This window comes from Pan paniscus, chromosome 4 (assembly GCF_029289425.2).
Source record: "Pan paniscus chromosome 4, NHGRI_mPanPan1-v2.0_pri, whole genome shotgun sequence".
NCBI classification, from domain to species: domain Eukaryota; kingdom Metazoa; phylum Chordata; class Mammalia; order Primates; family Hominidae; genus Pan; species Pan paniscus.
The window spans coordinates 72,503,047-72,530,699 of NC_073253.2; the positions used below are offsets into that span (position 1 = coordinate 72,503,047).

Below are 27,653 nucleotides of genomic sequence, written 5' to 3' on the forward strand. Positions count from 1 at the left end.
TTGATCCACCCGGAGAGGAGAAGGCGCTAGCCCCGCGGCGTCTCCACGCTCTCAGCGCTCTCCCTGCAGCCCAGGGAGGGGCGCCTCGCGTCGCCCACTCGCACCCCGGCCCCCCGCCTCGGGAACTCCAGGGCCTCCTCGCTGCTCTCCTCTCCTCCCCCACCGCCAGGCCCAGCCGACGCCTCCCGACCCCTCCCTCCCGGGGCCCCGCGCCTCCCCTCCCCCACCCCGGACCCCGGCCCCCCAGCGCGGGCTCTAGAAGACCAGCCTGCGCTCCTGGCGCCCTCATGTCTTCACGGGACTCCCCGCGCCGGTTGACGTGGTGTCTCGTTCGGATCTCCAGGCAAGACCTCAGCTCCGGCAGCAGCATCAGACAAGCCAGTCTCGTGCTCCCAGGCAGTGCGCCCAGAGGAGGCGCAGAGCGCGGCAGCTGCCGCTGAGCCGCCCGCAGCGCCCCGGGCCCGCGCAGCCCCAGCCAAGAGCGCGGCGCGCGCAGCCCTGTCAGCCCCCCACCCAAAGCAGCGGCGGCTGCTCGGACCTCGGCTTCTGGGGGTGCGGGGGCCCGGCGGGAGAGTTGCCGGCAGCCCTCGCCCTGTTGGCGGCGGCGGGAGTCTTGGCCGCCGCCTCCAGCGCGCCCCTGCTGCCCCGCGCGACCCCAGGATTGCGAACTCTTGCCCCTGACCTGTTGGGCGGGGCTCCGCGCTCCAGCCATCAGCCCGGATGGGTCTCCTGGCTGGGACTTGGGGCACCTGGAGTTAATGTCCAACCTGGGGTCTGCGGAGACCCGATCCGAGGTAAGTGAGGGAGCGGGCCGGGGAGCAGGGAGCGGGTGGTGCCTGCGTCGCGGGTGGGTGCGGCTGGCTGAAGGGCGCCCTAGTCAGAGGGGTGCGTCTGAACCCCAGAGCAAACGGTGAGAGTAGAAAGTGGAAAGACTAGAGGGAACCTAAGCTATGCGAGGAGAGAGAAAAGTAGAACCGGAGAGAGGCCGGCCTTTCGGAGGGGCATGTTGCCTTTTCCACGTGGGCAAAGATCTGTGGAGCCCCAGATGCGCCTGGACCCGGAATGCCCAAGAGGGGCAGTTTCCTTCCCCGACTCGGCCAGGCGCTCTTCCGTCAAGTCACAGAACGATTCAGGGCTTGGGTCATCTTCGAACCCACCGCCGTCGAAATGTGTCCTCTCTGGACGTGCAGAGATACTATCATTGCCAAGAGTGCAACTTACTATTGAGCTTGTTTTGATCTGTGCCAAGGAAAAGCGCAGGCCGGGGGAGGGGCTGCTGCAAAGGTGCTGAGAACCTAAAAATGGAGGGCTCACCTCCTCCGGGCGAGGTCTGGCAAAGCTACATTCCTCACCCGGCTGCCTGCACGTTCCTAACGCCCTCCACCCCAACTAACCATCCCCGTCGAGGTTAGGAGAGGGGCTTTCTTGCCAGTCCTGGATTCAAATCTCTGTCTCGAACGTATTCTTGAGACTCCACTAGGCCATTAAGGTTATTATTTTAAGGACCCCTTTTTCTCCTGTACTCTGTGCCGCCTTCCAAAAACACCCCACCACCACTGCCACTACTTTACACCACCTCGAGGCTAATTCCGCGCTGGTGGTTTGTTTCCTGCCCCAACGAAGAAAAACGAACCCTCTTCGGGCTGGAAACGGACTTTCGCGGGTTCCCGCCAGCTTCCTGGGGCCCAGCTAGTTTCGGCTTTGGTAGAATCCGCCGCCAGGACCCTTGTGCGCGCCCCCGGGGGGCTTACCCATCCCAGAGCTCGCGACCCTTCTGCTCATAGGCGGGGACAAAGGCAACTCTTCCGGCCCCTGCTGCGGAGATGTTAGAACGCGCTCGACTCTTGCTCAGTATTTGGAATATATGCTTAGGTATTTCAAGGAAGAGATGTTTCTTCCAACCTCATTCACGCACCCAGTCCCGCAAAGCCGTCAAAGCCGGCCTCGACCAAACTCGTACTGTTTCGCTGCGCCTTCGCTTTGTCAGGGAAGGTGGCGCCTTTTCAACAAGTAACAAGTGTCCGATCTCTGGGAAGTCCGCCGTGTCCCTAGCCCTTTCCCGCTAGCAATTCGGGTGCTCTCGGGCCTGGAACCCGGCCCTTTAAACAGTCAGACCGCTTTCCCAGTTTGCCTGCGAGAAGTGTCCCAAATTCTTTTTCCTTCCCTCATCTTGGGCCCCGCAGTTATGGGGGGTTGAGGGGAGAATAAGTCCTCTGTCAGTCAAGGACACGAAGCATAGTTAAGAAAAGCAATAGATCTTCCAGCAATTTCTGTCTCTACCTCCCCCCGCCAAAAAAAAAAAAAAAAACCGAGTTTATAGCAAACCCGTCTCCCCGCCCCACCGCCTCCTTTTTCTCTCTCTGAGACCTGGATCTTGAAGGCAAAGCCCAAACAAACCTCCCAGCCTGCCAGGCACAAGAAGGTGCGGGGGCACTGACGGCGGGAGCGCTGCCTCCTGCGAAGCTGTCACGGTGACGCGTGGAAGGGGTGGGGGATGGTCTGAAAGCAGGTTGCCAAGAAACCCGCTCAGGTGAAGTGGGGAGAGGAAAACCAGCGAGAATGGAGGGGTGGGAGCCTGAAAAGCAGAGATGCCGGTAAGGACCTCCACAGGTTCCCGGGCTAATGGGATTTCGGGAGGCTCGTAGAGGCAGTGGTGGTTCTCCGGTTTTATAACTAAAATGATAACACAGCCTCCGGGCCGCGTGGGCGCGACACGGCTCAGGCGGTTTCTGGTGCCCCCTGCTGCCGGGAACTCAGAAGTGCCTCGCGGCGAGCGGCTGCTTCTGCGAGCACTTCTGTGGCTTTCCTGGGCGTCCTTGCCTCCCCAGGCCTGGGGACCCACCAGGTGCCGGTGCCCACGGCCTGCTGCCTTTGCCCTGCCGGGGCGTGGTGGTCCCGGACCCAGAAGGGGACCAGCTTGCCAGGCACGAGAAATGGTGCGCGGTCACCTGGCAGAGCAGAGCCCCCGTCACTTGAGGAGCAGAGCTTGGTTCTCGCACGTGGCGGCGCGTGAAGCAGTTTGCACCGCGGGCAAAGGCCCATGGTTGAGGAGAAACGCGTCGGGCAGATGTAGATGTGTTTTGGGAAAGCGATAGAGAGACAAACTGAGAAGCCGAGGGGTGGAGCCCACACGGACTCTAAGAAAAACGTCCTAGTAGACGCTGTGTGTGCCGAGTCCCCCAACCTCCCCCCTTTTCCCCCGCCCAGCAAATACCGAGAACGAAAGAGCCCCTCGGACTGGAGCCGGTCCCGGCGGCGCTCAGAGGGAAGAATGCGCCATCCCTGTCCCGGGGGAAGAGGGGAGCTCGATCCGGGCGCTGGCGGCGCTCGGCCGAGGGCGGGAACCGCAGCCGGGAGCCTCCTCTGGCGAGGCGGGGAGTTTTCCACTGTGTAGTCTTTTGCCAGCTTCGCCACACTTCTAATTGAGGATCTCCACGTCCAATTTAAAAAAAGCCCTCCGTCGGCCAAGCAGGAAAAAAGGGAAAACCCTCTTAAGACGGAAGGGAAATCTAGTGCCTCTGTGGCTTCCTGCTGGCGGGCACCGCGATTTGGAATGGCGCGTTAACCCCGCGCCTCCATGCTCCTCCGGTCGGACCGCCAGCCATTTCGCACGCACCCGGGAGCTGGCACCGGCGGGGGGCTTGAGGGGGGAAGCTCGCGTTCCCCAGGTCCTAGCTGCCAAAGTACCTTTCTGGGCTCATTTTGCATGGCCTGGTGCAGTTTTCCTGTGTCTGCACATCGCGACCCAGAACCTAGCTTTTTCCCGAGTTTGCAAACCAGCCCGCGAGGCAAGAGGCGCTCGGTGCTGCAGGTCACTAGGAGTTTCTAGTCCCTACACCCTCTCGAGCCCAACAGCTGCATAGCGAACAAACAGACGCTCAGGAGATGTAAAATGCATTAGTCTCTGCAGAGGTGGGAGGTGGCGGCCGAATTTAAGGCTTCCCCGGGTTGCCTGCACCGGGACAGGGAGTGGGGTTCCGGGTAGAGATGAGGACTGGAACCCTGGAATGGAGGCGGGGGTGCCTGTGAACTAATGGCTAGGAAAGGCACTGAGGTTTTTGCATTAACCTGGGTTTTGCATTTCCCTCCCGCATGGGAAAAAAAAAAATCGAGTTTTTCCTAAGAATCCGTTTTATGGAGCCGGTCGAAGGGATAGGATAATCGACTGCATGAATCTCGCAGATTTCGCTTGAGGAGATTCTCTCTAGGTCACTAGTGCTCTGAAGACGAACCCTGGGATTAGGAAGGCACTGGATAACACTGCACCCCAAGATGCCTCGGTTCTTCCCCGTCTCCTCATTGGTTGGAACTCGCCCCCAAATTTACAGCACCTTTTTCTAACCCACCCCCAGCTGCGTGGCCCTCCTTTGTAGGGGTGTGAGGATTGAGAAGCCAAACAGAGCCCACCTCGGGCTGAAAAGAGCTGAACCCCCTACTCTGCGCCGTACCACGGTCTAGGCCTTCCAGTGCCAGAGCACCTCCAAAGCGTCCGAGACTGGGTACAATCGTCCAGGCGTGACGGGGGCGCGGGGAGCCAGTGATTCCTCTGGGAGGGGAAGGGATTAGGGCCAGAATCTCTCAAAGGTGCAAAAATCCAGTCAAGAGAGGGTTTTCGGGTATACCACGGAGGATTAAAACTTTCAAGACAAATGCAGTCTTTGCCTAACAGCAATGGTAAAGCATTTACTGAGCTCTTACTACATGTTCCGCTAGAGCTTGTCATGCGTGATTTAATGTTCATAACTTTAAGAGGTGGGACGAGTATTTTAAATCGAATCAGTGCTTTGGGAAGTTAAGTAACTTAAACCAGATATCCCATACAGGCCAAAAGTCTCCAAGTCCCTGCTAACTTCTTGTTCTGGCAACAGAATACCTATTTAGGTGGGAAGAATGAGGTGTGGGCGGCAGGCGGGGTGAGTGGTGCCCCCGAGCCTGCCCTCGACTAGCCAGAAGCCCGGTTGGGACCCGAGGCAGGGGAATGCGCTTGATTTTATTCCCAAAGAGAAACACCGGTCCTTGCTTGGGCCGAGGGCTCGTTCAGGGCCCTATAGGAGCTACCGGGACAAGAAGGGGAGGTCTCTGGTTGGGGTGGAGGACGAAGGGTGGGAACTACCCGATTGCCCCCCAGGAATGGGGGATGTTGCGCACCAGTAGAGGGGACTGGACAGGAATCGTGGTGGTGGGGGTGGGGGGTTAACTGGAGGGGACAGCAGCCCTGCTTGAAACTCTGACCCCTAAGACCGTGTGGTGGAGAAGGGCAGCTGCAACCTGAACCAGGAGTGCGAGCTGCTCCTGGGGCGCACTGAGGAGGGAGAAGCGAACTGGGGACTTGCAAGGAGGGCAGGAGTGCCCGAGGAGCCGCTGGCCTGCAGCGGTGCCGGAGGAGGGCGGTGACGAGGTTGGAGAGGGGCGCAGGGACCCGCGGGGAGCCCAGGCTTAACGTGCATTCTGCGGTTCTCTCCCCCACCTCCCGCCTGCCCGCGCAGGTGCCGCCGCCGGACGGGACTTTAAGATGAAGTTATGGGATGTCGTGGCTGTCTGCCTGGTGCTGCTCCACACCGCGTCCGCCTTCCCGCTGCCCGCCGGTAAGAGGCCTCCCGAGGCGCCCGCCGAAGACCGCTCCCTCGGCCGCCGCCGCGCGCCCTTCGCGCTGAGCAGTGACTGTAAGAACCGTTCCCTCCCCGCGGGGGGGCCGCCGGCGGACCCCCTCGCACCCCCACCCGCAGCCAGCCCCGCACGTACCCCAAGCCAGCCTGATGGCTGTGTGGCCTACCGACCCGTGGGCAAGGGGTGCGGGTGCTGAAGCCCCCAGGGGTGCCTGGCTGCCCACTGCTGCCCGCCCGCCTGGCCTGAAAGTGACACGCGCTGGTTTGCCCAGCGCAGAGGGGATGGAATTTTTATGCTGCTCCTTTAGCATTCTGATGAACAAATATCCTCCCCACCAGCACCACCACCTCAGAAACACACACACAGCTGTCCCCTTTTCTGTTTCCTCACCTATACACACTCCCAGTTTTTCTTTGCTTCCAAAGCCCTTTATCTGTGTGTCTGTGCCTGGCTGTGCTTAATTCTGAGAACTATTGCACTTTCATCCTAAACTGCGCCTGCAAGGCGAGAGGCCGGCTTTTCACAAAAGCAAGCCAGAGGCAGAGAAAACACAGAAGGGCCTCCATTTCCAGAACAAGCGTCTGGGTAATGTCAAATCTGTTCAGAAAAGTTCCTCTGTTCAGAAAAGTTCCGGTTCTAGAAAGACTTAACCATAAATAGTGCTGGCTGGGACTAGGGACAAAGACTGTAGCTCACTCCACGTGAGACAATGCTAACTCTTGAGAAAAAAAACCCAGGTTATTCTTATTAGAAAATAAGTCTGTGATTTACCTCTCAAAAATTAACATGTTTTAGAAGCAAGTCAATTAGGGCATATCAGCTGTGATGTGATCTCGTTTTCCCTCCACTCCTCAGAAGCTTGTTGCATGAAGTGAGAGAGGCTACATTACATGTGATAGAGGCTGTTGCAGAGGCATAATGTCAACAAAGATAGCAATAGAAAATTTCACACAACCCCAAAATAAAGCAGGAATGAGCTGTGTGTAACTAGGATACCACCCTGGCTACTCTTCCCTCCCTAACCCCACCCCCAGAATTATCCCTCTAGTAACTTTGCGCTTGAAACTTACTATGGTCATAACCACAGTAGTAGTCCTGCAGTAGTCAGCTGTGCGCTGAGTCCCCCAAACCCAATGGCCTTGGCTAGGAAACAACCCAGTAAATGCAATATGCTTATTTTATGCTTAATTATAGCAACAAAAGCACCTTTTTCCACAAGTCCCAAGAAAGATAGAAAGTGGATTTTTTTATAAGGTAAATTAAGACTTCAAAAGGAAGTTAGGGAACATGGTTAATCCTTTGAAACTAAAGTACCTGTTCCAAGAGTGTCTGTCAATTAACTGTATAAACCTACTTTAAAGGCTTTTATTTCCATCACAAATTTAGTGTATATAAACGTTTCTCCAACAGAAACTTTAAAATGCCCCTTAGTGCCGGGTCTTCCAAAACTGGCTATTCATTCACTCAAACGGTCTAGACAAGAGGGACAGGAACACAGTGGCAGATAATAGTTCTCTAACCCAGACGTTGCCAAGAGAAAAATGACTGTGCCTGATTACAAAGCTGATTAATTCATGGAGGTTTAATTGCCGTATTAGTGCCCTGTTCAACTAGATTCATTTAATTCTGGCTCAGGCTCCTGGCTCTGCTTTCAACTAACTCTGTGACTTTCAGGCAAGTTACTTTAGAGCTCAATGAATAGTCTGTAACTGTACCATAAAGAGAGGCCTTTCTACTCCACAATCCCAGTGGCTATGAGATTTGCCCCTTGGCCTTTATGTTTGTCCTAAAGTCCTTTGGGAAGAATCTCCTAAGAAGAGATTGGAGTCACCTGGGGAACTTTAAAGACTACTGATGCTAGGTCTCACCCCAGGAGATTCTGATTTAATTGGTTTGGGGTGTGGCCCAGGCATCTGAGTTTTTAGGTGTTCCCCAGATGAGTCTAATGTGCAACCAGACTTGAACCACCATGGCTTGATAATACCCAAGAAAATCTTTGGCTCATATAAGGTACAAATAGTCACAAAGCAAGCGAGTTAACACAGATTGCAGGGACAAGGGCATGTTGTAGGGAAGAGGGATTGCTTCCCTTTTCCAAAATTGATGCTGTGTCATCAGTGAACAAGATTCTCACTACTCTATTTACATTTGAACAGCAAAACACACCCCATTGTGTTTTGTCTGTGGGAAGACCCAATAGATCCCAGAGGAAACCTGAAAAAGAAACGTTCCCAAAGAGAAACTGAGCTGCATTCTAAGCCAAATTGACTTCTTTCCAGATATGTTTGATTCGGTAGCAAGCTGTCAAGTGCAGGGAAGGCAAAATAATGACAGTATGCAGACTTTGAACACTCAACCAGTGTCAACACGCCTCTGTCACAGCGCTGACATTTATATCCTGCACTGTACACGGTGCAACTGGTTAAGGCTTATGTAGAAAAACATTAAGTCACCACATTTCATTTAAAAATAGAAAGTATCATAAATTCTGATTCCTCTAGTTCCATCCAAATACTTGTAACTTAATGATTGAGCAAAAGAGCTTTCATGCCACATTAACGTCATTCTGCGCTTTTCACAGGCGGACCAGAATATACACAGCTTGCACACTCACCTTTAAGATTGCATGTGTTCCGCTGGCTCCAATGTAAATAAAACATCCAGAATTCTATTACTAGTATGCCCTCAGTGTGAGATAACCAAATGGAATTCATAATTGGCCAACGGGCTTGCCTAGAGGCTGGCTGTAAAGTAAATGGCTCAGGGCTGCCTCCTGTAGCAACTTCTAGCCTGTCTAAACTCAAGGACTTGTGATTTGACTTTTGGGGTACCCAAGACTTTTCTCTTTGGCTATCTTTGTTTGTTTATTTTGCTTTTTTGCCAGTATTTTGCCAGTATTTTGCTTTTTGCCAGTTTCCAAAGGGCAATTAGAGCAGGCATGAGGAATCTGCAAGTTGAAACTTGCAAATGTCATAGCATTTTCGAGCTGAAAGGAAACCCCTCTAGTCCTGAAACCTAAAGAGGCAAAGCAACTTGTCTATAATGCACCACAGTTCCATGATCACAGGAGGCAGGTCTGAAGCTGGGACCAGAGTTTCCCCCGAACTACTGAAATGTACTTTATATGGGAAGGGGAGGATACTTTATATGGGAGGAAGGTCTTGAACTAATGATTTAGACCATGGTGCACAAGGTTGTCTGAATTTATTGAAGGTTAGTTCATCATAGTCATATTCCTTATCTCAACTCTAAATGTATTTAATAAGTAAAAGCATAAAATCCATGTGGTTTTAAAAATTTGCATCTAAATGCACATATACATTCACCAAATAGTTACATGTATGCCTGTCTGTGCCAGGCACTGTCCTAAGTGCTAGGGATACCTTGATACACCTAATAAACAAAAGTCGCTGCCCTCATGGAACATAGCTTCTAGTAAATGCACATGTGTGGTGGTATGAAAAAATCAACGTGAAAGAACCTCAGTCCAGTAAGGTGGGCTGAATTTTTTGTGCAACTGGAAACCAACTAAAATGACATTGAGCATCGTTAAGTTGTAATTACAAGTAATTCCTAATTTAGTATAATATAATGGGATTATATTCTACCAGTTTGGTAGCAGTTCACAAAATTTCCTATGGAAACAATTTTTTAAATTAAGCTATCAAGTTTTCAGGCTAGCCCACAAAAACCTATGTAAACCACGATATAACTGAACTGTCATTCACAATATTACTAAGTGAGAGTCTCTGCCCTGGGGGGCACATCCCATAATCTGCAAAAGGAGGGCACAGAACAAGAAATCAGGGAGGTTTCAGCAAGCAAGAGCTCAAGGTAACACATTCAGACCAGACTAGGATTTGGACCCCAGCCTTGCCACTTAACTGAGATGTTGAGCTGTTACTTAACATCCCTTAAGCTTTGTTTTTTCTTCCCTGTAAAATAGGCATAAGAGTAAATCTGTCTCATGGGTTGATGTGAGGGTTAACTTAGATATTGCTTTGTAAAGCCTCTGCTCCATAAATAGGGATCATAGTTGTCATTTGCCACCCTCCTGCTTGCAATGGCCCCTCCCTGGGCACCCAGTGAATTCACTTCTTCCGCTACGACATCTGCCAGGATGCTGCTCTAAATAGTGGGATTTCAGCAGCACAACAGAGTACAGCGAGTGAGAGAAATGCAGGCCTTGTGGGCAGGCTATTTTGGGCCCCACTGTTGGTTGGTCAGCACATAGGCAGGCCAGGCTTGCCTGGGATTCTGCCCCTGGGTCAGCTGCCCCTGGCTCTTCCCAGGTTTCACAGCTCCGTCCCTTCCCCAGTTTCCAAGCCCATATATTTCCAGTGGAATTTTTTCTCACCAAACTCCTATGGTTATGTTAGGGAGACCTCTTCCGTCATGGGAAGGAGGGAACCAAGGCAGGGTAGGATCTTTCTATGGAAGTGACAAGAGGGTTGTGAGTTGGAGGCTACCTGTAAGGAGATGGAGCATATCTTTGTAAATGATCCATCCCAGCTGGACATTTAATTTAAGAAGTTTCATAACCCTAGCAAAAAAACTTAGTAAACTGTGAGACCACCTCTATAGAGCTAAGGAAGCTTCTAGTGCAACAAGCTGGGTAAATGTTAAGCTTTCAAATCTAATGTTATGAAATACAGAATTTAGAATAAACAAACACCATCTATCTGTTGTGTCTTATCGCTTAGGGACTGTATGAATGAACAATACTTTAACAAAGTAACTACCTAAGCTGGAAAGGAGCTCTGCCACTTGGGATGGGTCTCTTGGAATCAAAAAACTGCACATCAGACTCTTGTAGGAGGCACTGATTCTTTACTTGAGATCTGAGACCAATATTCTCATTCTGGCCCCAGTCTGGAAAACCATTTCAAACTGTTACTGCTTAGAGAAATCTATTTAAGGCTTAAATTGATTTGGCCAGTCAGGACCTTAGGCTGACCCAGGGCGTGAGCAATGTACTCAACAGGTTCTTCTTCAACAGATATAAAAATTAAAGCTCCCTGATATTTTCCCCTCCTAATATCTCTTTGATCTTTGTTTATTTAACACTCATGGACCATAGCACCTTCATTTGATTAAAATACTTGTTTTTTAGTTAATTACTTGAGCTTAATCAGGAAACAAATATTAAATATCTTTCATGTACTGGGTGCCATGCGGCCTCAAAAAGGCTAAATTTGTTAATAAAGTTGCTTGTGATCTAGCTGTAAACTATTGCTAGGTGGATGGGCGGATGGCTGGATGGATGAATAGAATGTCAGTCAGATAGATATGTCTATTGTGTAGGGTTTAGGTGAGCTGTACGCATGTGTGGTAAAAATTCCTAGCAGTGAGCTCACTGGGATTTGGGTATCATAGCAGGGATGACTTCAGGGAAGAGGGAGGATTTGACCTGGTACTTGAAAGATGGATGTTTGGAAGGGAAGGGAAAAGGAAAGGGGGACATTCCATACTAGGGAGTAGCATGGGAAAATTTGTGACCATGATGTGGGGAAGGGACAGTGGAACAAAGAGGAGGACAGACCAGTCTCCAAGTTCTAGAAAGAGGTGCTAAGAAGTGGTGGGAAATTGAAGATGTCTTGACAGGTGATACCAGATTGTGTGATACTATAAAATTCAGGAAAGGTGTTTGCTCTGTTTTTGATAGCAGTGGGGCACTCATGGAGCAGGCAGGTGACTACAAGGCGGGATCTTGCTTCAAAGCTGTCTTGCAGGAGAAGTTACCTAAATACCCAGACTGCTTTTGAGTGGGGCCTATGCCGTAAGCATGTCTTTTATTTTGAGGTGTTGTGCTTTTACTTTTAAAAATCTTCTAGACATAGGCACAATTGAACCAAACTATTAGCCCCAAGTAAGTGAATATCTGCAAATAAACACTTAATATTAAAGTGTTTAACTATCCTTTTAACTATCCACATGATGAACACAGTTCTTGTCCTGAAATCAAGTAAGTTTGAGCTCTACAATAGAAGAGGAGATATTATTATCCCCATTTTACAGGTGAAGAAAGGAGACCTAGAGAGTTGTTCCGGGTCACAAACCTAGTAAGTGGTGAAGCCAGAATTTAAACCTCAGCATGTTGGTCCGAAAGCCAATATTTCTTGACTTTACACACACTGTGTGTGCATATTAGTGGATTAAGAAAATATAGACTTTGGCTTGCTTAAAAATGCACTCACTAACCCTGAAACACAGATTTCCAGGAAAATTAAGCAAGCAAAGAGAAAAGAGAAGCAGAGACTATCAAATTTCCTTTTGGCCCTTTTAAAATCTCCATTTGGGCTGCGGTAGGCTTAAGCCAGTATTACTAATGACTACTTCAAAGTCCAGATCAGGATGTTTTTAAGAAGAGAAACATGAATTTCTCTAAGTATTCCTATAATATTGATGCTTTTTGCAATGAGAGAAGGCTCCCTAAATCTTTGCAACAAAGCAAGGTCTCCTCAAGTGCTTGGTAGGCAGACAGCATTCGGGAGGCCTTGTGGGAGACTCTAGTTCTCAGATCTCTCCCATTCTGCCCAGCGAGGGGATGGCATCCACATGGGAACCTAGCGTGACTGCACGAGTGCCAGAGCGATGGCCTCAGTGGGAATAGGAGTATGCGTAAGCAGACTTGGGTCATCACTGGGAAACAACTGGTTAGCTCAGTAGAGGCAAAACCCACTTTTGCATAACTTTAATAACAAAATTGAAGTAGAGAAGCATGGTTTTAAAACAATATGGCCTTCCAATTTTTTTGCCTGCAAACCTGGAAATAAGAATGTTGAAAAACGATTACCTACTTTGAAGCTTTCTAAAATTTTTCATCATAGGTTTAAATAGTTACACCAGATGTCATTTCTAGCCCTTTCAGGAACTGTATATATGCTTTAAATATTCTTTTGGCAAAACTTTGCACCTGCCTATGTAGTTTATTTAGTTCATGGAAAATGATCAAACTAATCAGCCCAAATCAATTGGCTTTTTGGTCAGAAAAGGTCTGACTTCATTTTCAATTCAAATGTACATGTTAATATACACCCCATGACAACTGTCACACTTCTGGATCCCAATTGTAAGGTAAAGAGATGGATAGGTGAACAGTCAGATAAGCAAAGAAAGCACTGAGGCTTTCCAAGGGGCCTGGCCAGGAGGAAATATGGAGCAACTTGCTTCAGGATTTCTTGGTTTATTCACAAAGTTATCTCCCTTTGCAAGTGTTTGTAGTACAGTGAACACCCATACATCCTTCACCAAGATTAACCTCTTTTTTAGCATTTTGCCTCGTTTTTTTCTGAACCATTTGAGAATTTGTTGCAAACATCAGAATATTAAATATTTCAGTATGTACCTTCTAAGAACAAGGACAATGTCTTATATAGCCACAATTCAGTTATCAGTCTCAGGAAATTTAACATGGATATAATACTGTTATCCAATAGATAGTCTGTGTTCATATGTCCCCAGTTGTAGCAATTATGTCCTTTATGTTTCGTTCTTTTTTTAAAACCCAGGACCATAAATTGCATTTGACTGTCTGGTATCTTTATACTTCCTTAATCTAAAATGATTCCCAAGTCTTTTTTTCCCCCATGACATTGACATTTGTGAAAACTCTGGGCTCTTTTGCTAGCTGTTTCCCAGACTACCCTTCAGTTTAGATCTGTCTGATTATTTCCACATGATTAGATGTAGGGAAACATCCTTGGAATATCATATTCATGGCACTGTGTCCTCACATCAGGAAGCGCCCAATATCAGTTTGTTCCAAGGAGCCATTCATGCATGAATGCCTCTGTATGGCACCTGAAGGTGTTTATCCCCGGGACAGGCCCCACAATAGAATGGCTAGATAGGTGAGAAGCACACCATCTCTCAGTAAGGACAAAGAGGGATTGGAAAAGGGGACATGGGCAAGGAGAACCACAGCAGGAGCATCCGCAGGCAGACCAGACATTTTAGGACATGGCACATGTGGAAATTGAGGAAATGGACATGGATTCCCTTTCAACCACCCATAGGCACTGCAGAAAGTCTTCCTGTGCCACCAGAGGGCCAGATGCCTCAGTTTGAAGACACTGCTCTAAGCCATATTGGACACAAAGATAACCCTCATGGGCTCTGGGGTCTGCTGACATTTGCATGTTTAGTTGTCAGGCATTTTGAGGAACACAGAAGAGCTCACACAGCCTCCCAAGACGGGCCTGTGGCTTCTGCCCACAACCCACCATGCCAGGGGCTCCAGGCCCTGCACAGAGGTCTCTCCTCTGTAGAACATGCTAGACTAAGTAGGGACCAGTGTCTGGATCCCCTTTTGGGCAATCTTGCTTTGTCTAGAGACTGTAGAGTTGGCTTTACACTGCTGCCTTCTGTGCAAATATTGCTGAAGGAGGATCCCAGATGTGATAACCATATTGGCCTACATTAGGCACCATTTGTGAAATACTTTCTGTGGACCAGGAACTGAGCTGAAATCTTCTCTTATGTTATCATATTAATTTTGACCTGAAGGTAAAGGTGTGACTAGCCCCATTTGAAAGATGGGGAAATTGAGGCTTACAGGGTTAGCAGCTTAGCCAGGGTCTGGACACAGGGCAGCCTGAGTCCAGCACTCACACTTGTCACTACTGCACAAGATCACTTCCTGCCAGCCCATGACACTCAGATGTCACTCTTCTGACTGCATCAAAAAGTCATCAAGGAAAAAAAATCAGGGAATGGGTTTGGCAGGTAAAGTTGTTTTAGAATGATAACCGTATCTCATTACCTGAAGAGTCTTTGAGATTCCCGTAAATTCACTCACTGGGGGTAGAAATTCCCTCCTCATATCTGACCACAGGAATCTACCAAACAAATTCAAATGATAAAGAAGATTTCTTTCATCTTCTCTTAGTCCCTCCTTCTTGTTCAAATCACTGAGACCCTTACATGCCTTTTACCTACTGCTCAGTGGGTCCCCTGGGAAGAGCTGAGGGATGCTGAGTGCAGAATCCTGCAGGGTCCTGCAGCCTCTCAGGCTGGGGGCAGGGCTTCGCTGAAAGAAGAAAGGAGAGACTCCACCACCCCCACAACCACCTGCCTCTGATAACACCACAGGGATGATTTGCCCTAGTGGCTTTTTGTGCACTTAATTTTACTGGGTAACTTTCTCACCCTTCCCTGTTAAGTTTTTTATAAGGGCAGTAGCAGACCTCCTGGTGTGTGCTCGTTAGCTTGTGGTGTTTATTACCGACTCTGGAGTGCTTTTAGCTCACACCAGGTGTTCATAGATTAGCTGACAAATGAACACCCTGTTGGGTGTTTTCCTGACTTAAAAGCTGAAGAATGGACACTTTCCACCCAGGGGGACCGTGCTGTATTACTGTAAAATTATTAGCATAACTGTAATAAAAGCATGGACCACATACATAGAAATCAGAGCAAGGTGATCAGAACCTGAGTAACAAAGGAATTTACTGTCTGTCTCTCCCTGAGTGGGGTTTTCTGGCTGTTTGTATTGATGGAGTAATTTTCAGTCCATTTATTACAAATTTGCTTAGTTGAGTTGTAGGATAACAGTTTAGTATATAGTACAACTAGTATGTGCAATGTCATTCAGAGTGGGTGGAGATGGTAAATAAGATGGCATTTTGATGGGCAAAGTGGCTTTTCTAAGTACACCCATAGCTTCTTTTTCTATATTCTAAAGTGATTTGCATTCTGGTTGGTCTTTTTCTTCTGCCTTGAGAGAATCCAGAAATGCTTTTTTAAAACAACAAAACAGTGGTGTTTTTACAACGCAAATACTTTTCAAATAAATCGATGTCATGCCTTACTGTCAACAAACCACTGGTCCTGAAGAGAATGCACTGGTAGCTCTGGAAATGGTCAAATGACTTAGTAAATTGCCTCAGCTGGTAATTGTTTTTAGGAAAATAGATGCTGTGGACACTTCTGAAAGTTAACCCAACAGCAGCCTATGATCAGGACGGTCTACCAAACACTAGATGAATTCTGTGTCCAAAATAGGAAAGCACGGAAGGTCATTATATAATGTAAGATGCATCAGCATTCAGTGCTTACTGATCTATGGGACTTTTTAAAAAAGTAGTTCAAATAAGTGTCAAAGTCATCACTTTGAAATAGGAGCAGATAACAAAACTTTACAGAAGTTTTTCAGAGAACTAGAACATTCTCATAAACTCACATTTAGAGTCCATTCTCATGGACTGCACATTTTAGAGGTTCCTGAAGGTCAAATAAGAACAAGAGTTGACAGCCCAGAGAGTGGCTTCAAGGACAAGCTGCTTGGCTCTCCTGATCCATTTTGTACCACTTGCAGTGGGCAATTCTAGCCTTGGAGTCATAAGCTGGGTATGACCTAAGCATACTTGAAGCAGCAAAAACAGAAATGAATAAAATTGAGATTCGAAGAAAATGGTAAATTGAGTGTTTGACTTTTGGGTGATGGAGACTGAAGGAATTGTAGCGTGAGGCTGTAGTGTGTCCTCTCAGGGGTCATGGGGCCCATCTCTATTTTTACAGATGGAAACTGACGTTTAAGAATGCCTTACAGTAGAATCCGGATGCTTTCAGATGCAGATACAGGGCCCTTTCTACACATCTTTTACCTCTCTTAAATAGGGCACAGGAAGATGACTTGATGATTTAAGAGAAGATTGATGACGGTCATTTCAAATGTGGCCAAGACATTCAGCCAAGAGGTAAACTGAAGAGGTCAAGCACTGCAGAGATCTAAAATACCTCCTGTGGGGTTTTATGGGGCCCCTGATGGTACTGGCTGAGCTGAATGCTGCTGGGGCGTCAGCCAGAGGTGGTCTACTCCCTTGCAGAGGTGACTGAAAAACCCGTGTCTGGCCACGCTTTCCAGCCAAGACTTAGACTCTCCACACTTTAGCATTTTGGAGCTGGAAAAGGCCCCAGAGAGCACTGAGTTGACCTCAGAAGGGTTAAGTGACTACTTCCAAGGTCACGCAGCTGATCAGGGACTGACCCAAGACTGGAATCCGGGCCTCTCTTGTCTCCAACTCTGCAGCAAGAGCCTGGTCATTTGGTGCCAGCATGAGTTGGAGGAGCTTCCGGAGATGGGGCCTCTCTGTCTGGATCTGCTGCTGTGCTGGCTGCGGCTTTTCCGGTTTTAACTGGGAAATCGCCAGAGCTGTCTTAGCATGATATGCAAGAACCAGGACACAGGAGAAATGCCCCTGAGTAGCATGGCTTTTCCTTTTTGGGAGACAATTTACTGTATTCTGTGGCCCATGGCAGCCTAACTTTAGGATCTACTTAGCGTACCTGAGTTCGTACTGAATTTTTCAACAGAAAGTATGTTTCTCACCTCCTGTGCTGACTTTGGTAAATGTGTACAGGTGAAACCAGCATGTCTTGCTCTTGTCTCAGAGTAAATTCCCATCTGCCGCAAGACTTGAAGCGCTCAGTGGTAGTAGAGTTTTTACTTCAAAACAAAAAGACAACAAGTTTGAGCTTTGAAACTGAACCACCAGGTCCACATTTATTAGTCCTATGGACTTCACCAAATATTTGTCTTCTCTGAGCCTCAGCTTCCTGAGCTGTAAAATGGAGATAGTATTCAATTTAGCCTTGAAGGGAGGTTGTCAGGTTTAAAGTTAATGCTGTGTGAAAGTAGGCAGTATTCCACCTTTATACTGGTAATGTTTTTTAAGTGCTTCAAGGAAGCTCTTATCTGTTATAGCCTGATGAAATTTTGTAATGCAAGAAGTTTTACAGGTTAAACTCAGCCATGTAGTTCTTGTAATGATATTCCAATATTAGTGAAAGAAAATCATGTTTGTATCATATAGAAAGATAAAAATAACTTATTCCAAAACAATGACATTCACTGGGACTCTTCTTGAGAAGTTGTATCAATTTTAAGTTGATCTTTTCTTTTCATATAAGTATGTATATGTGTGTCTCTGTGTGTAGACACATATGTATGCACGCATGTGTATGTGTATGTGTTTATAGATCGAGAGAGATCTCTATATTTTTCAGATACTTGGCCTGTAGAGCAATTTGCATTTTACCTGCAATATAGGTAGGCAAAGAATACCAGATTAAATGTCTCCCACCATTAGGGGTTTTTCCATTTTCCTCCTGTCTGAAGACAGCCTTTCATAGGAATCTCTACATGTCAGGATGGATGGCACTGCACCTCGGCAGCCGCAGGTGCAGCATCCTGTGGCCTCATCCTCAGCATCCTGCCCCATCCCAAAACTGAGCCCCACCATCTGGCCACTGGTTCCTGATGTATCTCTCACTTGTGTGGCCTTGGCTCAGGCAGCAGCTCACCCCTATGGGTCCCATTAGCCCTCACCCTTCCAGGCACAGAAGCTGGACACTATAGTGAAGTAGCAAGGCTGTTCTCCCCACAGCAAGAAACCCCTGAGCCTTCTCTCTGGGGCCCCTGCATCAGCCAAGCCCGGCTCATGCAGATCTCAAACCTGGCCTGGAAGACATCTCCTGAACAGGACCACTGTGTGTACTGAGGTCAGGCCCCCTCTCTCCTGGGTCCCTGTGAGCCTCAAAGACCTTCCTTCCACCTTCTGGATAAGGAGTTGTGTCCTCACCACTTTGTCCCTCATAGACAATTTTGTGCCATCTCCCTCTCAGGCCCACAGGTTGGGGACTTAGGATGACTTAGAATGAAAGTCAGCTTAGACTCCCTGCCTGGCCAGGCTGAGGAGGGGACAACCAGCTACAAGTAGAAAAATGACCCTTTGATTAAAATATAGTTAACCTGTACTGTTTTTAGACAAATCTGGCATTTTACGAAAAGACTTTGTCCACTCTTGCCAGCTTAACCAATGTAATGTTTTGGATTATGTAATTTTGAGTTCAGCTATTACAGGGAGGACTTGGAGCCCTCACCATTGTTCCTATTAAAACTCAGTTGACTTTACAAAATAGTCACTATCTCAGTCCTTTGTTCCTGGGATGACATTACTATTTTTTTTCCCCATAATCGAGGGCAGCAAAGTCTTTGCGGTGAACTGTTTGTTCCCAGAGTTGTGCCCCGGTACAAGGTTTCATTTCTTTAAGTAACACTATTTATACAAAGAACACATCAAAGTTAAAATATTTTAAATAGAATAACACCAAAACATTTGGTTGCACTCTGAAAGATGTGCTTAAATGCTTAAATGCAAAATGCATTTAAGCATTTTGGATTTCCAAAAACTTTATCTTTTAGATGGACATGTTTTCCAAGATATATCCTCCAAGCAGGTCTGGGAAATGAGCAAAGATATGACCTATTTTTTTTTTTAATGATGCTCCTCTTTTGTGGTTTGCAAGTATTTCACTATTAAAGTTAATAAATGAGGGTCATTTGCATATCTGACATTCTGCCAAGCCTTTTAAAGGATGAAGACAGAGATGCGCCAGTAAGTCTTAATTTAGGGAACGAATCCAAACCCAGACCCCTCTTCTTTTCCCTCAGCTCAGTGAATTCCTGGAAAATGGAGGCAGCTGTGGGCATCTCAGCTCATCACCAGGAGTTTCTTGTCTGGGCTGGGTGAGAGGCCTCTGCAGAAGAATTAAGGACAGGCTCAGTGAGGCTGCCCAGCATCCTCTGCAGAGGAGTATGGCTCCTAATGCCCCCAAGTGCCTCGCATCGATAAATTGAGGCTGGCTCTAAGAATGAACTCATTTAGTCGGAACATGCAGGCCTATTTGCCCTGTGGTTTGAAAAATACAATGTTGCCCTTTCCTGGCTTCCAGAATTCATATCCATGTAAATTTTTCAGCAAAAATATTTGTTGTTTCTTCTATTTTTCATGAGTATGAAGGAAAAAAAAAACCTTCAGCTTAATAAGAGTTGCCTATGGCCTGAACTTGGGGTTTAAATAATATTTCCACATTAGCAACAAAATGTGAAAGAGATTTCTCATCAAAGGAAGGAATTTTCAAAAGCCACATGCCAGGAAGACTTTAAAAAATAATAATAATAATAGACTTTATTTTTTAGAGCAGTTTTAGGTTCACAGCAAAATTGAAAGGAAGGCAGAGAGTTCCCATATACTCCCTACCCCTACACATGCATAGCCTCCCCCATTGTCAACATCCCCCACCAGAATGCTACATTTATTATAGTTGATGAACCTACACTGACACATCATTATCACTCAAAGTCCATAGTTGACATTGGGGTTCACTCTTGGTCTATACATGCCATGGGTTTGGACAAATTTGCTATGACGTGTATTCGCTATTTACCTGAAATTCAAATACAACCAGGCTTTCTGTATTTTACCTGGCAAACAAAGCCTGTGATAAAGCCATGTGGTCAAAATGTCTTAAAAAGGGGAGAAAAATGTTTTTCAAGATCTTCCAAGTATCAAGGGCTAAAAAAGAACACTATAAGTGCTGATTCAAATCCTTATTGTAACTCTAGTAATAAAAAGTTATATGTCATATAGATTAATGAGTCTCTAAACCAGCATAATTTAAACTTCTGTGACTCTAATGTTTTCCTATTAGCTTGTATTAAAATTTTAGTAATGTTTTACCCTCATTTCTGATTAATCTTCAGTTGATTGTTAATTGAACTTAACTTTCTATATGCCCGGGTTCCTAAATTAATGACCTATTTAGAATTCTTGAATAGAGCCTATGATGTGAGTCCTTTTGTAAAACAGAGTCTCTGTTTTTTAATTTGAAGACTCTTCTGTATTTTGATTAATCACTCCTAATAGATCTGTTTCATAAGTTCCGATTTATATACAAGCATGTTTTTTTTTGAAACTGGGCACATCTGTATTTATTTCCTCTTTAATAGCTTATTATTGAAAGAAATCACCAATAGCTAAAGCAGCTCATTTTTTTTTAAGTCAATTGTTTCTGTCAATCAAAGTGATTTAAAGTTGTTGTTTTGTTTTGTTTTGAAAGAAAACTTCCTAAAGGAAGTTCAGTGAGAAAGCAGTACAAAGGAAAGAACAAATTAAGAGCACTCTTGGCCAGGCACAGTGGCTCACTCCTGTAATCCCAGCATTTTGGGAGGCTGAGGCAGACGAATCACCTGAGATCAGGAGTTCAAGACCAGCCTGGCCAACATGGTGAAATCCCATCTCTACTAAAAATACAAAAATTAGCCGGGCGTGATGGCGGGCACCTGTAATTGCAGCTACTTGGGAGGCTGAGGCAGGAGAATCACTTGAACCCGGGAATTGGAGGTTGCAGTGAGCCGAGACCATGCCATTACTCCAGCCTGGGCGACAAGAGTGAAACTCCGTCCCAAAAATAAATAAATAAAGAAAAGAAAGAAAGAAAGAAAGAAAGAAAAGAGCACTTTCCTGGGCCCCCTTAAGAAAGCATTACTCAGGGAGCAGAGAGCTTTAGGAGACCCAGGGGAGGTGGGCACTGAGAGTTAATGCTGCTGCAAAGCTGCAGAAAGCTGAGGAGGAAAGGTGGTTTGGAGACAGTCCTTCAGCTCTCTGGTGGGCAATGACTGTGCCACTCAGGGGAGAGTGGCTTTTCTGAGTAATGTGGGCTGTTTACTTTGGAGCATTTCATTTCATAACGATGCAGTTTTCAGCTAAAGTCCCAGAGTCCCCTTGAAAAATTAAGAACTCTCTTTCCGCCTAGTAAAATGACCCGATTCATTCAGCCAGCAGTTACCGTAGGCCTCCACGGCCTACTCAAGCACTTGGAGATCCATCAGTGAACAAGCAGGACAGAGTTCCTGCCTCTTGGAGTTGACATTCTTTTAGAGAAGACAGACTATAAATAACAACCCTAAGAAATCAGTTAGATGGTGTGTTAGAATGTAGCAAGAATTATGGTGGAGGGGGAGGCACAGGGCAGGGGTATCTGGATTAGGGGCTGGGGAGGAATCTTGTTTTAAATAGGGAGGTCAGGTGGGACTTGTGGATAGTGACATTTGAGCAAAGACTTGAAGGAGATGTGGGAGTAGCCACAGGGTGAGAGACATTTAATCTGGTATTCTTTGCCTACCTATATTGCAGGTAAAATGCAAATTGCTCTATAGGCCAAGGGTCCAGGCAGAGAGGGGACAGCCAGCACAAAGGCCCTGAGTTCTTGACTGTTTAAGCTATAGTTCTCAACGGATGGTGTTGCCCCTAGGGGAGATTTGCAATATCCAGAGATACCTTGATCTGTCATGACTAGGATGGGGGATGCTATGGGCCTTGTATTAGTCTATTTTCTTACTGCTATGAAGAAATACCTGAGACTGGGTAATTTATAAAGGAAAGAGGTTTCATGGACTCACAGTTCCACATGGCTGGAGAGGCCTCACAATCATGGCAGAAGGCAAAGGAGGAGCAAAGTCACATCTTACATGGCGGCAGGCAAGAGGGCATAGGCAGGCAGGGGAACTGCACTTTATAAAACAATCAGGTCTCATGAGACTTATTCATTATTACCAGAATAGCACAGGAAAAACCTGCCCCTGCGATTCAATTACCTCTCACTGGGCCCTCTCCCACAACATGTGGGGATTATGGCAGCTAAAATTCAAGATGATATTTGGGTGGGGACACAGCCATACCATATCAGGCCTCTCCTGGAGGGAAGCCAGGGATGCTGCCAAACATCCTACAGTGCACAGGACAGCCTCCCACAATGAAGAATGACCCAGCCGAAAAGGTCAGTGGTGCTGACACTGAGCCCCGTGTTTGAGGAATGGTAAGGAAGCCAGGGTAGCTAGACGGGAGGGAACAAGAGGAGAAACAAGAGAGGAGGTCAGAGGTAATAAAGGCTGGAGGAGAGGGGCAGTCAGGTCAGGTAGGGCCTTTAGGGCCAGTGTGGATTTGGGCTTTTTCTCTAAGAGTAACAGAGAGTCATTGGAAGGTTTTGAGCAGAGGAGGTTATGTTCTGCGTTTAAAGTATCCCTCTGGGTGCTGGGTAGAAAATAGATCGAAGGTGGGTAAGGGTAGAATGAGGAAGCCCAGTTCAGGGGCCACTGTGGTTATCCAGGCAAGAGGTGACAGGGCTTCAGCCAGTGTGGAAACAGCTTTGTGACTTCCGTGCAGCTGATCCTGCCAATGCTAAATTTCAGATAGCAGCTAGGCATTCTACGGATTCCAATCACCAGTCTTTTCATTATTATATATCATATGTTTTATATATTACACACACACACACACACACACTCTACATACACGTGGTTAAGTTGCTTTTGCTAGATTTTGTTCTATAGGAGGGATACCTGATATATTTTAACAATTAAATAGGTTAGGTTTATGACAAAACAATTTGACATGGGTTAGACATAATGTAATCTTTCTATGCTTTAATACAATCTTGGCAAAAAACATTTACTCTTGCTGACAACTCTTCTGTGGTTTATTTCTCTAAGCCACTTAGAATCCTAAACATACTAAATGACCTGAAAAATGAGGTGAGGGGGGCATAAGAGGCCTAATACCCAAGAAACAGGTGTTTGAATTGTTTTTCCCCCCCGTTTAGAAATTTATTACATTGTTCCATTAGTTACTTTTCTCTGCTGACTTGATCGGCCAAAGCAAACACTGAAATCCAGCAGAAAGCACTAAGAGACTGCTGATTTATACTTTCACCAAAGGTCTCAGACATCTTAGTGTCCCTGCATCCTTCCTCCATGTGATCTCCCTAATGAGCCTCTTGTCCTGCTTACAGCCAGACAGTGGGAGCCATGTGACAGCTTGCAGCTGAGGCTGGACCTCACCCTTGGGGGCAGGGCTGCTTCTATGCACGAACAGCATCTCATTTCATTTATTGCTGTGATACATAAATGCCATTTTACTCTATCACTGGACTTTTTTGTTAAAGTCATGCTGTTCAAAGGAAGCGGTAAATTAGTCTTTTTGTTAGTAAAATATAAACTGTTTTCCTGTTCCTTTATGATTTTTAAGGAAATTTTAAACTATAGTTGCATTCCTGAGCTCTTCATTTGTTCTGTCAGAATGGTTCTTGTCCCACTCAGCCACACAGAATCAAAGCAAGTTTCAGGGAAGAGCACTCAGTATTCCAGATAAAGGTAGCCATAGTGGAAGGCCTCAGTTTTTTCACCCTCTAAGACGGTGTCTCTCAAAGTTTAGTGCGTGGATCTTTGGTGTGTGGATCTTTTACATTAGAATTCCTTGAGGCTTGTTAGAAATGCAGATTCCTTGGTCCCTCCCCAGACCAAATGACTCATTGTCTCCAAGGGTAGGGCCAAGAATCTGCATGGTAGTCAATATCCAGGGTATTTTCCTGCATATTCACATTTGAGAACCACTACTCTAGGTTGTGTGACTAGGCAAGAAAAATGCCCCTAGAAGATTGGCCAGCTCACAGCAAGCTCTGCATGGACTTGTTAAAAATGGTGAATGTTATTCAAATGAAAACTACGCTTCTAAGGATTTGTTTTCTTCGAGAAAGTATGTCACCACCACATTAGTCTCCTCTTCCAACTAAATCATCTTTCTTCTGTGCATTTTTGCCTCTGTTTCTGGGGATTACAGTGGTCCTATAGCTTAATCGGCTGATAGTTTTGCTGTGGGTCCAATTTTTGCTGACTTTAGGGGGGCACTTTGATCTTGAAGACGGCTTGAAATGATCATTTTGTCTCATGTGCCATTTTCTCTTTTCTTTTTGAACAGCAAATATGCCAGAGGATTATCCTGATCAGTTCGATGATGTCATGGATTTTATTCAAGCCACCATTAAAAGACTGAAAAGGTCACCAGATAAACAAATGGCAGTGCTTCCTAGAAGAGAGCGGAATCGGCAGGCTGCAGCTGCCAACCCAGAGAATTCCAGAGGAAAAGGTCGGAGAGGCCAGAGGGGCAAAAACCGGGGTTGTGTCTTAACTGCAATACATTTAAATGTCACTGACTTGGGTCTGGGCTATGAAACCAAGGAGGAACTGATTTTTAGGTACTGCAGCGGCTCTTGCGATGCAGCTGAGACAACGTACGACAAAATATTGAAAAACTTATCCAGAAATAGAAGGCTGGTGAGTGACAAAGTAGGGCAGGCATGTTGCAGACCCATCGCCTTTGATGATGACCTGTCGTTTTTAGATGATAACCTGGTTTACCATATTCTAAGAAAGCATTCCGCTAAAAGGTGTGGATGTATCTGACTCCGGCTCCAGAGACTGCTGTGTATTGCATTCCTGCTACAGTGCAAAGAAAGGGACCAAGGTTCCCAGGAAATGTTTGCCCAGAATGGAAGATGAGGACCAAGGAGGCGGAGGAGGAGGAAGAAGAAGAGGAGGAGGAGGAGGAGGAAGGCAGCCATCATGGGAGCCTGGTAGAGGGAGATCCAGCTACAGACAACTGGACAGGAGAGAGAGAAAACAGCCCTCTGGATTCTCCAGGATGGCAGCCGATGTCACTAGAAGCTCAGGGCTGATGTTCCTGGTTGGCTATTGCCACCATTTCAGCCGATACAGTCCACCATCACTGATTACCGGCGCGGTTGCGGTGGATGCACTTGAACCAAACCAGTGTGTCTCCTGTGATTTGTTTTCATGTGTCCGAAGACACCAGGGAAACAGAGATCCTGGTGGTGTTCCTTGTTATTACGTTTTACTGCTGAAAGTAAGAGGTTTATTTTTCTGTCACTCAGTGGAGACATACCCTGGAAAGGAGAGGGAAAAAAAAAAGCAAAGATACAAGAGATAATCACCTTTGCATTTGAAAGTTGAGGCCCGAGGTTTACTACAACCAGTATTTTTGCCAACGGTTGGTGATTGATTTCCATCACGGTGTGTGGGGTGGGAAGAAGTTGGCTAGGAACCAAAAAGGCTGTGCTCATGATTAAACACAAACCTGAAGGTATTTCCTTTATGTCCTTGGAAACAGGAAACGAGTTGTGGTTTTCGCCAGCATTCTTGTAGGAGAGAATCGGGGAAGGCCCCGAACTGCCCCCGGGCAGGGAGAGCCCCTCAGGCCTGTTGGTTTACAGAGAGACAGATGTTACATACCCAGCTCCGTTGATGCGTGGTCACCAGTGACCAGAGAAGCTACTCGATGCAATGCATCTGTTTCAGATACAGAAATATAGAGAAGATATTTATTGAAATTTAAGTTATTGTTATTTATTACCGTTCACTAATGAATTTCTCTTTTTTCCCTTATTTATTAAAGTTTCTTTTCAAAGGTGCCAAAGTATATGTGCTCGCAAAATGCAAAGAAAGGTGACAAAAGGAAATTTGAATTGGGAACAAGGGTCCATGCTTTTCAAAGTATTAAAAAGTTTTTTGCTAGGCAAAAATCACTTACTTTACCTTTTTAAGAAAATTTGTCATTAATTTTCCCCAGATTTCAGCATTTTTCCCAATTTTTATTTGTGGAGCATCTCAGGCAAGCCCCCTTTCCTGGAGCAGCGTGCAGAGACCACTGGCACTTGACTGTATTTCTTCCTTGCTCCATTGCTGAACAGAAATGTCGTGGGCTCCACTTCCTGTTGTATTTAAGCTCTTAGTCCCCTCCACGTATACCTATCTGTACTATGCATAACCATATGTAGAAAAGGTTCAGTTCCTTTTAGTAGGTAGTCCTGGATTTAATGCTGACCTAAAAGTAATGTCAACAATGCTGTCAGGTAGCTACCGTTTTACCGACTCCCTCCATCCCTGCCCACCCACTGCCCTCCCGAGAATATGCTGGCTGCCCAGTGCAGCCCGGGAGACACAGGGGCCTTCTAGAGGTAGGGTCTACCAGGTCCTATACAACCCCTGGGCTGTCACCGGGGGTCAACAGCTGCTGCTCCTATATATCCAAACACCTGACAGCTCCCTGGGGAGCAGATGGCTGAGAAGGGTGCTGAGGAAGCCATATTTGGACCAGCCACAGCCGCACACATGGAGCCTCATACTTAGGAGCGTGCTGCCTTTAAATGAAGGTGGTCGGGGCCAGTGCAGCGGCTCACACCCATAATCCCAACACTTTGGAAAGCCAAGGTGGGAGGATCTCTTGAACCCAGGAGTTTGAGACCAGCTTGGGCAACATAGGGAGACCCTGTCTCTACAGAAACTTTAAAAATTAGGCAGGCATGATGGTGCACACCTGTGGTCCCAGCTACTCAAGAGGCTGAAGAAGGAGGATCACTTGAGTCCAGAAGGTCGAGGCTGCAGTGAGCTGTGATCATGCCACTGCACTCCAGCCTAAGTGACAGTGCGGTACCCTGTCTCAAAAAAAAAAAAAAAAAAAAAAAGAGGTTGGAGCAGGAGGAAGCATAGGGGCGGGAACAGCCACCTCCTCCATGCCCTAGATTGTGAATTTATCGGGCAGCCAACACATGTATGACACACTAGGCCCTGTATTACAGCTTGTTACACATTTCATAAAAGGGATTTTCATTAAGGAGATAATCTATTACTACCTACCTTAGTGGCTACTAGTATAAAACTATGACAGATTTAGCAATTAAATGAAATACTGGCCTCCATCAAATAATCATAGTAACAAGAAGCAGCAGTTACCAGACATCTGATCCCCTTCCCCCAAAATACCCAAATTCTTCATGGTTCTGCCCTTCTCTGTCCTTTCTGCTCCCCTTGCTCGCCTGGGAAATGGAGGAAAGGCCTTCCCTCTCACGCTGTCTTGGGATCTTGCTGAGAATTCAGACTGCTCGAAACAGTGACAAACCCCAGCCATCCAGTCATTCATGGAGCACAATTTGGATGTGGCCCCAGGGGCATCTGTCCCATTCAGAGAACCTTGGCAGTGCGATGGCCACTGTTCCCAGGCTTCAACCTCAGTGACCGCCCCCCCCCAACCACTCCCCATGGAGAGTCCCTGCCCAAAAAAGCTGTAGGATCCAATGGGTGTCGATAGCTCGTTCCCGGCATCACCTACACACCACAAGCAGGTTTTAATGGAAGCAAGTTGCTCCACCAAATCCACAAAAGGGTAAAGTTTGTGATTTTTCTTTATCATTGCGATCACCATCTGATACAGTAAGGAGTGCACTTGTTTGGAAGTTCTGACTTCTCTGATCTGTTTTGGTCGTTTGTGTTATACAACCAAAGTTCTCTACAGACTTTATTTTTGTACAATATCGTTTTGTAACTTTTTACAAATAAAAACTCATTTCTA

General features: G+C 46.7%; 1 protein-coding gene across 2 annotated transcripts; it reads left to right on the forward strand.

The window, feature by feature from the left end:
* The first annotated feature begins 266 nt into the window (after window positions 1-266).
* GDNF (glial cell derived neurotrophic factor) lies at window positions 267-27,653 on the forward strand. 2 transcript variants are annotated; one of them, XM_034960153.4, is made up of 3 exons: window positions 267-794; window positions 5,487-5,585; window positions 24,207-27,653. In XM_034960153.4, exons 2-3 carry the CDS (start codon window positions 5,513-5,515, stop codon window positions 24,689-24,691), a joined length of 558 nt encoding a protein of 185 aa, XP_034816044.1. In that variant the 5' UTR covers window positions 267-794; window positions 5,487-5,512; the 3' UTR covers window positions 24,692-27,653. The 2 variants fall into 2 exon arrangements, with proteins under 2 accessions (XP_034816044.1, XP_003811004.1); XM_003810956.6 differs by having other exon boundaries at window positions 272-794; window positions 5,487-5,663.